Consider the following 12737-nt stretch of genomic DNA (forward strand, 5'->3'; position numbering starts at 1 on the left):
TGCTGTTTGCTAAAACCCACACATTCCGTGTAAGTCCAAATCTAATCACCTGCTAAATTAGATTTTTTTCAGATACTGTAACGTTAAATTGATGTTTATACCTTTTACAATCACTGGTTATACACACTTGTTCCGTTAGGGGCGTTAATGCTCTGAAGTTGTTTACCAACTTATAACAAACAGAAGAAGAAGAAACAGGCTGCGCAGAAAGCTGCGCAGCCTGTTTCTTTAATCATGAACGATCGAGGCGAATGTTTTGATGGAGTCTAGGGACTAAAAAAAAACTCAGTTTTGTGCTGTTTAATCACACCTGCAGCACCATCCGATGTCATATTATGTGCAGTAACAGATCTGAGACGAATTTAGTTTGACGAAGCAAGAAAGTGCCAGTTAGCTAATATCGTTTGCTGCGGCGGCCTAGCTAACGTTAGCTAGCTAGCGCTGTGAAGTTGGGACAATCCTTTCATGCAATGAGCTTACCGTGAGGCACTCTTTTTACCCTGCTGTGTTGTTCTTGTTACTACAGCCCCACTCGTAATTATTTCATTATCTTTGTGGCTATTATTATCAAAGATTATCGTACCTTTAATTGAAGTAAGATTGTCGGAAAGTGTGAGTACGGCTTCTTGAGACCAAATCCAGGGAAAGTGGTTATCCATGTCCACGAGTTCTTGCAGATTAATCATTTTTAATATCATCAGCAAACATGTCTTTAGTCGCCTATGGCAGCAGTGATGATAGTGACTCAGAAGAAACCTCAACTTCTGCCGCACCGCAGAGCAAAGTCAGCACAGGAGGGCTCTTCTCACTCCTGCCTGCTCCTAAAAAGCCAGTGTCGGCAGGAGGAAACGGTGGGCCAAGAAAGGAGACAAAAGCGAACTGTTCAGCAGGGGACAACACGTCAAACGATGACCTAGATCCTCGGCCATCTAAAGGAGTCTTATTTTCTAGTCTGCCTAAGCCGAGGAAGCGAACAGAGCCTGTCAAGATCACTGTACCACAGATCCAGAGACGGGATGTGAGTACTAAGTTGTACAAAAACGTTTGCTTTTATATATTGTAGCTCCTGTGGTATGTAATCTGGTTGTAATTCATAATCTGTCTATTTCTTGCCCACAGTCAGACTCTGATGATGATGATGATGATGAACCAGTAAAGAAGAAACTACATCCTCAGGTAAGAGGATCTTTCACTGTCTGCGGTTACATTCAGTCACCTCAATTGTTGTTCATACCCCAGTTGGTTTTATTGAAGATGGTTTAAGGAACACTTAAACCTGTTTTTAAAATGATTTCCACTGAAACAGAGCTTGCTCAGCTTGCAGACCCAACATATGACATTTCCATTCATATCCCTTTCCTCTTCCAGGGTTCAGGCCTTTCCTCCCTTCTACCACAACCCAAAAACCTGACCAGGAAGGAGATTGATAGACCCCTGATTCCTTACACACTCACCAAGCGCCAAGAACCCAAAGGGCCCAAGCCTGGAACGCCAGTTCAGGGTCTGCTCGGTTCTAGCGCGTCTCCCTCTGCAATCAAAGCTGCAGCAAAATCAGCCGCCCTGCAGCTGGCTCGACAAATAGCCACTGACGACCAGGATAACGAGGAGGAAATCACCCCACAGAACTACTTTTCTCTGGGTGAGAGCTCCCAGCCCCCTCCTGCAGTCGTCCCAATCTTAGACCCTGAGCCATCAGCCCCCGCAGAACCTCTTGCACCTGCACCTGCAGATGCAGATGAGCCGGGTCAGTCAGATGCCCCTCTCGACTTCGGAGGGAACCATGAGGGAGCTGGTGCATGGGGAGGTCAATATCCTCAGTTTGACCAGCCCATGGCAGGCCCAGAAGCTCTCCCTCAGGTAATCATGACTCATAAAGTATCTTATACTGCATATATACACGTCAGCCGAATAGCTTTAGATTGACTGTTCAAATTTACTTGAGTAATTAGATTAACTGGAGTATTTAAGAATATGTTAACAAAAGGCCAATCCAGTTCTACAGTCCTCTTGTTAATGCTGGATTATGTCAGTCAGTTCATCAGATCTGAGTGCAATTATGGAAGCTTTTACTTTATGAATGGTTGAGGCATGCATTCACTTGCATGTTATCTAGTCACATGCTACAGATACTGTTTACAGTATACACACTCACAAATACAAGAAGAGCACCTTAACATCCATAAATAATACCAACAAATATACATGGAGGCTACAGAGCCAACTTCTTGTCTTTATAGCCTCAAGTCTGTCGAGTGTTTGCAGTGAAATCCTTGTTTTGCCATACAGAAACATTAACCATGCACAGTATCCATTAGTCTGCACAGAAAGGCTGTCTGCATCCCAACGCATTACTGGTTAAGGGAAAGCCAGAGGCCTCCCGACACAAATCACAGTGGAAATGGAACATTACTTTAAGTGACATCCCAACATTTTCTCTCTTGACAGGGATATTATAACGAGACATACTACCAAGATCCTGATGCTGGATCGGCAGAGACTGAAGAGCCTGGCAACTCTGCCATGTTTGATGATGAAGCGGTAAGACGTTTCTTCTTCTATCTGTATTGTTTTGCTATATAACTCCATACTTAATAAATAGGGCTAATTATTGATAATTTGAGCAGCTGCAGGTTAAAAACCGTTCTTTAACTGATATGAGCATTTTCTTCCTGTGCTTCAGTTCATGCGGCTGCAAGGGAAACGGAACAGGGGCAAAGAGGAGGTGAAGTTTCTGGAGATCAAAGGGGACGACCAGCTAAGTGGCAACCAGCAGTGGATGACCAAGAACATGACAGAAGAGAAGCAGGCCCGTCAGTCCTTCAGCAAGGTGACCTGACTAGATCTCAAGTCTTAGCCAATTTTGCTAAGAAACGTCACTACAACACATTTTACTTTATGTATCATCCACTTTTCTTCTCATTTCTGCAGAAAAAAGGAGAACAGCCTACAGGACAACAGCGACGCAAGCATCAGATAACCTATCTCATTCACCAGGTGAGTGCTGCTAAAGCCCATATTATACTTACCATATTTATGCAATGTAAATTCTGTCATCTGATCATGTTTGCCACCATCCGTGGGGACGTCTGTGTAGTCCTTGAAAGGCTACATTATAGTTCTTTTGACACACACAAACAAACAATATATTGTAGCTAAGGCAAGAGCTTCTAGTAGACCGACCTGGCAAAATTCCAGTTTGTTTTGAAAGTGATACAGAGCATGGTGTGAGTCGGGGTTTCTGTACCAACCAACACATTCAGCTCCAAGTTGTTGGCTGCCAAGCTTGTTTTTACAAAGAAAACATCAAGCATTGTGTTGCTGCAAGATGACAAGCCTACACAAGGCATTCAAACAAGCTAAAAATAGTAGCCAAATTTCTATTAACTTTGCCTGTAGCTTTTTGTTTAACATTGAGAGTAATTGGCTATACAATCATGTTGGGTGTTTTATTTTTACACACCCTGGATGGTATTCAAAGTTGTGCATAGGGTGGGGATTTATTCATATTGTTAAGCTGGTTGGTATGTATAGCTCACATTTGTCTGTGTACGCACTCAGGCTTTTGGCTTCTCTAAAATCAGGTTTCCTCCCAGATATCTCTGGTAGTCTGAACCCCATAATTAGAATTGCATACTGTGTGCACACCCCACACGGTCTACAAGCATTTGATAGTTGTAGCACTTGAAATTGAATGAAAACACAATTTTCTTCTTTCACAGGCAAAGGAACGTGAGCTGGAGCTGAAGAACAGTTGGGCAGACAACAAGCTAACCCGCCGGCAGACACAGGCCAAATACGGTTTCTAAATGTCATACTGTGGACTATTGGTGGCATGTGGAAACCCTGCATCAGACAGTAGAGTAGAGCTTTCCAGATTTCCCTAAACAATGAGGGAAACTTGTTCGGAAGAAACTATACACACTGTAATACAGATTTTCTCTCCTGCCCTCCCTCCTGTATTTGTGTTGAATTATAATTCACTAGTTTTTTTGGTCAATTGTTTCATAAGGTGTAACTTCTGTACGAAAAATCCAGCCACAGCAGATTCCTTTTACAGTAAATATAGGCTCTATACATACAAATAAACCTGTGGCAGAGATGACGTAATGTGACCCTCAAGCGGCCATTATAAATGCTTTCCTTTGAACGTGTATGCATATTCATACAGCGAACGTTGATGTATGAATCCCTTTTTTTTTTTTTTTTTTTTAATACAGATGACTCAGCAACAGGTTTGGTTCTCTGGCAATTACACAAATGTTAGTAAAATGTTGACGGAGAGAAATGAACTGGAGTCAGTTAAAAGCTGTGAGGCATTACATATTTATACGTTGAATCAACAACTTTGTAATATAAAATAAAGGTGATATTGGAATACATATGCTGCAGTTGCTCGTAATGACTCATGACTTGTATTTCATCCCTATTTGTTTTGTTTCATTTACTTCATGGTCTTACATTGAAAACTTCAAAGTTGTGAAAGAGCATACCTGCAACTACATCTGTTCTAAGGATGTTTTACATAAATATATTGCCAGAGAACCACACGTGCATTTCACTTTCAGCTGGTTCTTTAGCTACCATCAGGCCAGAGAACCATCTGATTTTAACTTGAAACAGGAACTTAATATTTTTTACCTGGCTGCATCCAGCATGCATCTTACAGATTCAGTAGTTTTTCTCCTAAATACCAATTACTTTTTAGTACTGTGCTATTGGCAGCGAGGCAGCACATTTAGCCTCTTGAAGATGCCCTAAATGGCAATCCCATTCATTTCAAACTGATGTTTTATTTTAGGTGGTTGAGAGGAGGCTGTAACTATTTCTTTTCGCTGCTCCAATTATAGGAAGATTCTGCCGTCAAAATGAATTTGTGTATGTGGCTTTTTTCTCTGCCGGAGAGCCAAAATGTTTAAAAAAAACTTTTAAGGGAAACTGCTATGAACTTTTTAATGTGGAGAAACAAAAACACTGCCAATCTCTCCATCCTTGGAGAATATTGCAGATTTCTGCTTTCTCTCTTTGATTGATGTGAATATCGTCCTTGCATCAGTCTTTCCCATTCTGCAATTAAGCCTTTTAAATGGCTTTTCACTGAAGCACTGACATTTATTCAGGCTCTAATTTTTTCCTCCTTTAAAAAAAAGCAATCAGAAGTCCACCCTCCAATATGTTTTTCAAGCAGAAAATAGAATACAAATGTAAACTCGTGAGCCAGGTTGCTAAATGCACTATATGTCATGACATGGATTTTGTAGAGTGCTTCATATGTTAACTATGTCTCGGTGTGGTGGCGGCTCTGTAGTCGGCCACCATTCCTGTATCAACACATGCACAAGCTGATCTGCCTTAAAACTGACTCGAACGTTTGGCAGAAACATACCTTATATATAGCTTCCATACTTCATAAATATGTAGAGCGTGTGTCAGAGCATATTTACACACATGGCAGCCCGAAGCAAGTAGCTGACAGTCTGAATACATATCGTCACACACAACTTAGAGACTCAGAGGCTGAATGCTACTGCGAGCTCCAGCTTTTTAATTTTCCTCCACACCTATTGGACAGTGCAAAGGGTGTTTGGATGAAATAACATTTCTTTAAAATTAATCAGGCACTCACAGCACACCCTGGTTAATTACATATCTGTTTAATTAACATTGACCTTAGCTGCTTTCATGTTACGATTAACAAAGCATACAACTGTATTAGGCACTGACTTTTCAAAATCAGTGACTAACATGTTTGACGGCATTGCTGGGAAAAACCTTTTTTGTTTATACTATATTTTGTTATGCGTGTTGTGCAGTTAAAATTAATGAATAAATATTTGTCTTTCCTGGCTCCATACTTCTGAATACAACTGGGTAGTTTTTGGTTATGTCCGCTATCTTTATGATATACATACGGTAAGATTACAAAAGATCAGTTTATCCAACTATAATTTAGAGTTCACATGTAATTGTAAATTTGTAATTGTAAATAATTTAATAATGACGCAGACAACTGTTTTTATGCATGTATAATGTGTATTATAAGTAAACCATATTTATTGTAGTTTTATGCACATCTTCATTTGGAGTCATCTTTTTTCGGGCTGTCACTTGGTGGTGCTGTTGTGTCTTGACTCATCTGTGTACTTGCTGCAGTTTCATCTTGATCAGCAGAGACTCCTGCTAAGGCTGCAGCTTCACTAACTTGACTCCCGGAGTCTTTACCTACTTCAGCTTCCACTGTAGCATCAGAAACAGTCTGCACAGCAGCTTCCCCCTCAGCAGCAGCAGAAACCTCCTCAGCGGCTTCCCCCTCAGCGGAAGTTTCTGAGACGTCTGTGGTCGTCTGTGGCTGCTGCATTTGTGTTTTCAATTGTCGCTGATAACTTGCAGACGGGTCTTCATATGGCACCAGTGAAATGGGGATGCGAACTGTGTCAATTCCATTAACCTGAAAGATAAAAAATATGAAAAGTAAGTAGTCTGGTCTTTGGTAGAATAACAGCCGTAACCTGCTTCTGTTTAATGAGGTTTTTAATGGTTTCCAGGTGTGGGAGGGTGACATGACATGCTCTTGGTGGAGAAATAGTAATAGTAACAAAACGTTAAGAATCAAGGTAATTCTCTACAGAAAATGTTAGCCATTTTGTGGCTACTGCATTTTGCAAGAATATCAACGTGTTTTTCTTGCACCACACAGTACCCATATGTAAACAAACTTAACATTTTAAACACTAGTTGGTTGGAATAAATTTCTGCTAGCCACTAAAAAGACATCTATAGCGTGGAGCTACACTTGCTGCAAATGTTTGATAATAAAATGATGCACTGAAAAAAACATTCTTACCGTAACTTCACACCAGTAGTCACCAGAGTCCTTGACTGACTCAAATGGGAGACTCAGTGCATGAGGTGGCACAACAACTCCCAGCTGAGGAAAAGTTGTATTAAAGTAAATAAACAATTAATTGTATGTTCAGCAGAAGCACTTACTTGATGTCAAACAGGACAAAAAAAGTGAATGAGAAGAGAGACAAAGACGGCCATACCTTCTTTTGAAACTGCCTGCAGACAACCTCTTTAGTGAGCTGGAATTCATCCGAAGGCATTTTAAATATCTTTAACTTGGAGCGTTTAAGGAGCTCCACTGTCTGTACAAAAAAAAAAAAAAAAAAAAAAACACATAAGGAAACCTTTGTTAAAAAACTGACAGCTGTTTGGATGTTGTTCTTTCCATCTCTTGATTCCAGCATAGGACCTAAGTAGTAAAAATCTGAAAACAATTAAATGCTTTTAGATAACTCACCAATTGTCCAGTGCGGGTTTGGATTCTTTCCTCTGGCTTCCCCTCACGCAGAAGCTGTTGGTAAAAAAAAAAGGTGACAATGGTCAACAGCTACACATTGCTATCCAATATGTGGGGATATAAATGACAGTGTTAAAATGAAGTACACACTCTTAACTCCTCAGCAAACATCTGTTTGTTCTCCGGCGATGGATACACTGCGAGGCCTTGGAGCAGCAGCTTATTTCTGCCGACAGACTTTTTCACAAACACGGTGTCTCCTCGTCCACCGAGCTCTGTAAGGACAACGTTATTTTAATAATGTAAAGAGTTCCATTGGTGCAAAAAAAATAATTAAAATAAACTGTTTTACTTCCTGTGACAGCTCTGAAATCTGAGGTTTATGTGATCTGTTGAGAGCATTGTAGATACTCACTGGGTACTGTCTGAGTCAGGATGAGCTCCATCTTCTCCTTGGGAGCATGTTTGATGTCTTCAACCAACTTGTAGATTCTGTGTCTTCGAGGGTGAAGCCTTGGCGGACTGCCTACTTTAGATAAGGGCACCTGCCACCAGCGCTCCACCACAACTGTATTCTGTGGAAACATCCAGCAAACACTTTATTTCTGCTATCATGTCTTGTAGCCGTCACAAAACTTCAGTTTATGTTAGTTGTGTGGGTTTGTTATCTTTGTTTTTATGGCTCTCCAGCAGAACAGTAGTGAGAAAAAGGTAATAAAAGGTGGGCCAGTATGTTCTTGTGGACCCAGTTCTTTAGATTTCGCCACTGACAACGCTCTGTTAGTTTACATGTCATATATAAAAGAATATTGCAAAGACAGCTATTTTTATTTAAAGCTCATATCGATTGACGCTGACAATGTGTTGATGAGGTAAATTTTGAGATATAATGCAGGGTGCTTGTGTCACTTTTAGGCTAATTAAATATTTTTGGGGTTTGGACTGATGGTCTGATCAAATTCAGGATTTAAAGACAAAGGCTCTGGGAAGATATGATGAATCCTTTTCACAACTTTGACATTTTATAGACTTAAATCTATAATCAACAGATTCATTAATCACGGTCCTGAGTTAAAGCAGTTTAAAACCCTCGCAGATTATTTATTACTTTGATTAAAAAAGTGCAGAGACACTTACCTGAGCAGGACTCAGAGAGAAACTCCTGACAGCCGGCTGACTGAGCAGATCGTGAAGGACACGGCGGCCTGAGCTCCACATGTTCATTAAGACCGTAATTCACCACTTTTAATTATTCATATGAGATAAATCACAAAAAGTTCAATGCAGTCTGGGCTTAGGCACATCCAACGTTAAATTATTCCTCAATCACCGGTCAAATAACCGCAGCATGTATGTTAGCTACAAGCTAACTGGCGTTGTTTGAGTGACGTAAAAGGACCCCACCGGCTGAATTAGTAGTCGCGGAAAAAGCCTGAATTAAAAGTAATCACATTGGAAAATGTCAAAATCTGTGTTGTAAACATTAAACTAAGGTGACTAAATCAGACTGTTCAGGCTATTCAATAGTTTTCTTTTTTCGTTTGTACTGAATATGTTAACATTTTAAATGCAATTCGTTTATAAGCTTATGGTTAATTTATAACCATAGTTCACAACATAACAAAACAATGAGCCAACAAGCTTATCTTTGGTTCTGGTCTTTTATTTCTCTTTTTTTATGCTGCAGCAATTAGCTACTCTTTCTGGATTGCAGAGAAAAATTTGCCAGCAATTCATCATTGCATACAGTAGCCTATATACAATAGGGTGTATAGGCCTATATATGTAATTAATCCGAGCAAAATTAAATGTTATGTCAAATGCACCAGAATGCATACAGTGTGCCCTATTATAGAGCACCTTAACACCAGCTGAAAGTCTTGTCTTCGCCGACCTTCAGTGGTTAGGGTTTAACTTTTCACCTTTGATGCAGTGATGTAAGCTACTCCACAATGTGTCAGTGACATCAACTTTTCTAAGTTTCAAGAGCAACACACTTTTGTCTTTGAACCGACAAGACAACCAAACAATCCTTGAGTGCTTAATAGTACCAGGGATTCATTAAAAACATCAGTTATGTGGAATATAGAACTTTTTTTCACACAATTAAATCATGCAAACAACATATCAAACTTTTATTTACAAGCCATACAGCACAATATATTGTTACAATATACCATCTTTAGTGGTGCAATCAAGAAAAGTTATTCCACTGCAGAAAATAACATTTAACACACACACACACACACACACACACACACACACACACAGCATAATAGAATATAAAAACACACTACCAATAACAATTTATTATCTATCTCTATGCTGAATCAATATAAGCTTCCACTAGATTATCTAACAACTTCTCTTGTATCGGCTCAAATGTTGACTGTTGGTGTCAACCTATTTTATACAGTCTATGGATGTGACAGTGCCGTTTTTATATTTGACTACACACCCTGTAGAGAATATTTAATGACAGACCGGCCTCAGCTCAGCAACTTGTGTGCTGTTACAGAAAACCAACATATCAAAATGTTGCAAAAATGTTACTCAAGTGAAGTAAGGCAACTCACCAAGTGTTAACAGAAAGATAGCAAACAAATCTTGTTTTAAGAGCTGCTGTTTAAAATACTTTTACTTGTAGATTCCCTAAACTGTTATACCTACTATATAACTATAAACTATAAAAAATACCAAAAAAACACAAATAAACCTCAGCAGCAGGACCACTACTGTCATAATCTGGGAAAAGTTTCACTCCTGTCAAACCCATTGTAAATTCCTTAGACATTTGAAGACAAAAATTAAAATCACACATCACCGGCAGTGGGTTGAGAATCACTTGTCGCACCATAGAAACTAAAGCGGCTGGGTATCAGCAATCTGCGTCCTGCAATTATAGTGTTACAGCAGGTCAGCAGAGCGAAGCAGCATCCACAGAAGAAAATGAAAGTCGTAGCGACCCACACTAGAGTGGTGACAGTGAAGGCAAACTGGTAGGTTGTCCTGTGGCAGTATGGAGATGTTCCTGGTGTGTAGCTGGGAGGATAGACAGGATAAACCCAGATAGTGCCTACAGGGGAACATTTTTATTTAATTTAGAGTTAAGACTACAAACTAAACTGAACGTAAAGGCCCTGAAAACATATTTTCTCAATCAGAATTTTACTATGAGTGATCTGGTCCAACATGAACACAAACTGTTTGATTTTCTGTCTGTGCCTGTGCTGTTTTCACTGGTTTAAAGTATGTTTGAGGAAAAAAAGGATCAGGATTTAACATTTGAATCTGATTTAGATGACAGTTGGTGGGTTATTTGGTCATTGTCAATCAAATGATTAAATGATTAAATCTAATAAAACCACACCTACACAGTACTGACAGAGCAGACTACTTGAGATTTTGAGTGTTAAACTCTTTTTTGTCTAACTTTAAAGCCCCTGAAAACATGCCTTTAAATTTAATGTTGTAAATAAATACTTAAGAGGGGCTTTAAACTAAGCATTGTATGTGTTTTTTAATTGTAGTGGAGTAGAAGTATAAAGTTGTATCACATGAAATACTTATGTACAGCACTTGAGTATACTTAGTTACTTTACACTACTGTTGGATTCCATGCAAGCATGTAGAGTCCAGAGAGATTTATCTTGGCATAAACACAACATCTTTGTGACATTTTCTCCCACCTGCAATGAACCAGCAGAAACTGAAGAGGTGCAGGATGACCGTGCAGACTGAGCACATGATGGAAACCATGCCGTCCCCGGGGTTGGCCCTGGTGTAGGTCAGAGACAGAGAGAGGAGACTGGTCGTTCCCAGCACTATGAGGTAAATGGGGATGTTGGGCTGTACTGGACAATCGTGCAGATGTGTAGCCCCTATGAAGCAGGTGTCCAGAACCAGAAGAAATGTCAATATTAACAAAGGATCATGAAAAAGTCTGCAAAACATACTGCTTGCTGTCAAAAATCAGAAAAATGTTGCTGTGATCAAACGGTAGTAAACCCACCCAAACCAATGGCTGCAATCATAACCATCCACCAAATAATATTTACCACAACTATGAGAAAGAAAGAGGGAGAGGGTCAAGGATTGGCATAACAGTAAAATATAAAATAAGGCAGAAGGCAGGTATAAGTGCAACGAAGAAAAGACTTCTAACCAAGTGATGAAATCAGCACGGCACTCTGAGGCCTGACTTCGGACTGTGGCGACGGGTTCATATCTGCAGTAAAGAAGTCTTGTCACAATTATACACAAGCATCAACAGGAAGATGAGTGCAGCAGCAGTGTCATACCGTACCTGTCCAGCTCTGAATGGAGACACTTTAAAGCCTTTTTTCTTCTTCCAGTATTAACTAAATGAGTGTAGCATGAGTCGGCGTTAGTTACTTCTTAACGTTCTTTGCTGTTTTGGCAGGATGTTAAGACATATTGTTTCAAGTCGATGCATTTCAACAGCTGTTACGCAACACTCTCTGTGTTTAACTAGGAGGAAATAATGATAAAAGTCTGTTATCTGAAACTATCTGCATGCAAAGTGTGGTTTGAGCTACAAACCAGTCACGAGGTGTCCTATTTCTCTTGCAAATCACACTTTTCTGAAATTTTACATTTTGAAATTCATTGGTCAATAAATTGCATAGATTGCATGGTGCAGCATGAAGGTCAATTAATGCAATCCAGCACTGAAGACAATGTGATGCACTTGCAGTTACACAGACAGGAAACGCTGTATTATCAGCTCTCATCAGTGTGCTAGTAATTACACAGGGTGCACTTGCATCACACATTTGATCATTTAATTTTTTCTGTAGTTTTCTGAGCAGTTGGTTAAACATTAATATAGGCCTATGTTAGTCTTATTTGAATAATATATAATATTCAAATGATTGTTAAAAAGTGCATTTCAATTTGACACGAAATAGGGCTTGCTTTTTACAATGGTTGGTTTGGAACAAACAAGTAAATGCCAAAATAATTATTGATCAAATCTTCAGAAATAAACCTCATTTAAGAGTTTTAAACAGGTAAACCGTGATGGCCAATTTCCCGCTTGTTTTCAATCTAGTTTCTAGATTCTTGCCAAAAACAGACTTCTACATTACCCATAATGCAACATGTTCACAGAGAGTTCAGTCAGAGATTCGGGTGTTATGCTAGGAGCAGCTAATGTAACATCGATCAGAGATGAGGAGCAGGCTGTGGCTGGGTTAGCTCAGTTGGTAGAGCAGGGGCACATATATAGAGGTTTACTCCTTGACGCAGTGGCCGTGGGTTCGACTCCGACCTATGACCCTTTGCTGTATGTCATTCCCCCTCTCTCATGTCTTCATGTGTCTTATGGAAATAAAGGCCTGAAATGAGGAGCAGGCTTACTTCTTTTTTTACGTTCTTAATATTTTTTCATTTTCAAACTTGTTTTCTTCAGCCT

The 12737-nt window shown here is 39.7% G+C and overlaps 3 protein-coding genes across 4 annotated transcripts; 1 reads left to right on the forward strand and 2 right to left on the reverse strand.

The window, feature by feature from the left end:
* Positions 1-187: 187 nt before the first annotated feature.
* Positions 188-4379, forward strand: prcc (proline rich mitotic checkpoint control factor). Its single transcript, XM_031296118.2, has 7 exons — positions 188-1018; positions 1120-1176; positions 1369-1857; positions 2446-2538; positions 2681-2827; positions 2929-2994; positions 3720-4379. Exons 1-7 carry the CDS (start codon positions 707-709, stop codon positions 3804-3806), a joined length of 1251 nt encoding a protein of 416 aa, XP_031151978.1. The 5' UTR covers positions 188-706; the 3' UTR covers positions 3807-4379.
* Positions 4380-6008: 1629 nt separating this feature from the next.
* On the reverse strand, positions 6009-8709 carry mrpl9 (mitochondrial ribosomal protein L9). Of its 2 annotated transcripts, XM_031296121.2 has the most exons (8): positions 8438-8708; positions 7716-7875; positions 7451-7575; positions 7301-7354; positions 7044-7145; positions 6842-6925; positions 6220-6445; positions 6011-6183 (listed from the first exon to the last, which is right to left on the reverse strand). In XM_031296121.2, exons 1-8 carry the CDS (start codon positions 8522-8524, stop codon positions 6074-6076), a joined length of 948 nt encoding a protein of 315 aa, XP_031151981.1. In that variant the 5' UTR covers positions 8525-8708; the 3' UTR covers positions 6011-6073. The 2 variants fall into 2 exon arrangements, with proteins under 2 accessions (XP_031151980.1, XP_031151981.1); XM_031296120.2 differs by having other exon boundaries at positions 6009-6445; positions 8438-8709.
* Positions 8710-9422: 713 nt separating this feature from the next.
* LOC116047361 (transmembrane protein 272-like) lies at positions 9423-11821 on the reverse strand. The gene is made up of 5 exons (XM_031296125.2): positions 11607-11821; positions 11466-11528; positions 11313-11363; positions 10990-11181; positions 9423-10376 (listed from the first exon to the last, which is right to left on the reverse strand). Exons 2-5 carry the CDS (start codon positions 11524-11526, stop codon positions 10114-10116), a joined length of 567 nt encoding a protein of 188 aa, XP_031151985.1. The 5' UTR covers positions 11527-11528; positions 11607-11821; the 3' UTR covers positions 9423-10113.
* Between the last annotated feature and the right edge of the window lie 916 nt (positions 11822-12737).

Source organism: Sander lucioperca, chromosome 16, assembly GCF_008315115.2.
Source record: "Sander lucioperca isolate FBNREF2018 chromosome 16, SLUC_FBN_1.2, whole genome shotgun sequence".
NCBI classification, from domain to species: Eukaryota; Metazoa; Chordata; class Actinopteri; order Perciformes; family Percidae; genus Sander; species Sander lucioperca.

Excerpts from the sequence above, each read along its gene's own strand:
- mrpl9 (XM_031296120.2), bottom strand. The coding sequence starts at position 8,524 with ATGAACATGTGGAGCTCAGGCCGCCGTGTCCTTCACGATCTGCTCAGT. Across the intron at positions 7,576-7,715 it reads CCTGACTCAGACAGTACCCA|AGCTCGGTGGACGAGGAGAC; the intron begins GTGAGTATCTAC and ends TTGTCCTTACAG. Across the intron at positions 6,926-7,043 it reads GCAGGCAGTTTCAAAAGAAG|CTGGGAGTTGTTGTGCCACC; the intron begins GTATGGCCGTCT and ends ACTTTTCCTCAG.
- LOC116047361 (XM_031296125.2), bottom strand. The coding sequence starts at position 11,526 with ATGAACCCGTCGCCACAGTCCGAAGTCAGGCCTCAGAGTGCCGTGCTG. Across the intron at positions 11,364-11,465 it reads CGTGCTGATTTCATCACTTG|TTGTGGTAAATATTATTTGG; the intron begins GTTAGAAGTCTT and ends TCTTTCTCATAG. Across the intron at positions 10,377-10,989 it reads TTTCTGCTGGTTCATTGCAG|GCACTATCTGGGTTTATCCT; the intron begins GTGGGAGAAAAT and ends GTTCCCCTGTAG.
- prcc (XM_031296118.2), top strand. The coding sequence starts at position 707 with ATGTCTTTAGTCGCCTATGGCAGCAGTGATGATAGTGACTCAGAAGAA. Across the intron at positions 1,177-1,368 it reads AGAAGAAACTACATCCTCAG|GGTTCAGGCCTTTCCTCCCT; the intron begins GTAAGAGGATCT and ends TTCCTCTTCCAG. Across the intron at positions 2,995-3,719 it reads TAACCTATCTCATTCACCAG|GCAAAGGAACGTGAGCTGGA; the intron begins GTGAGTGCTGCT and ends CTTCTTTCACAG.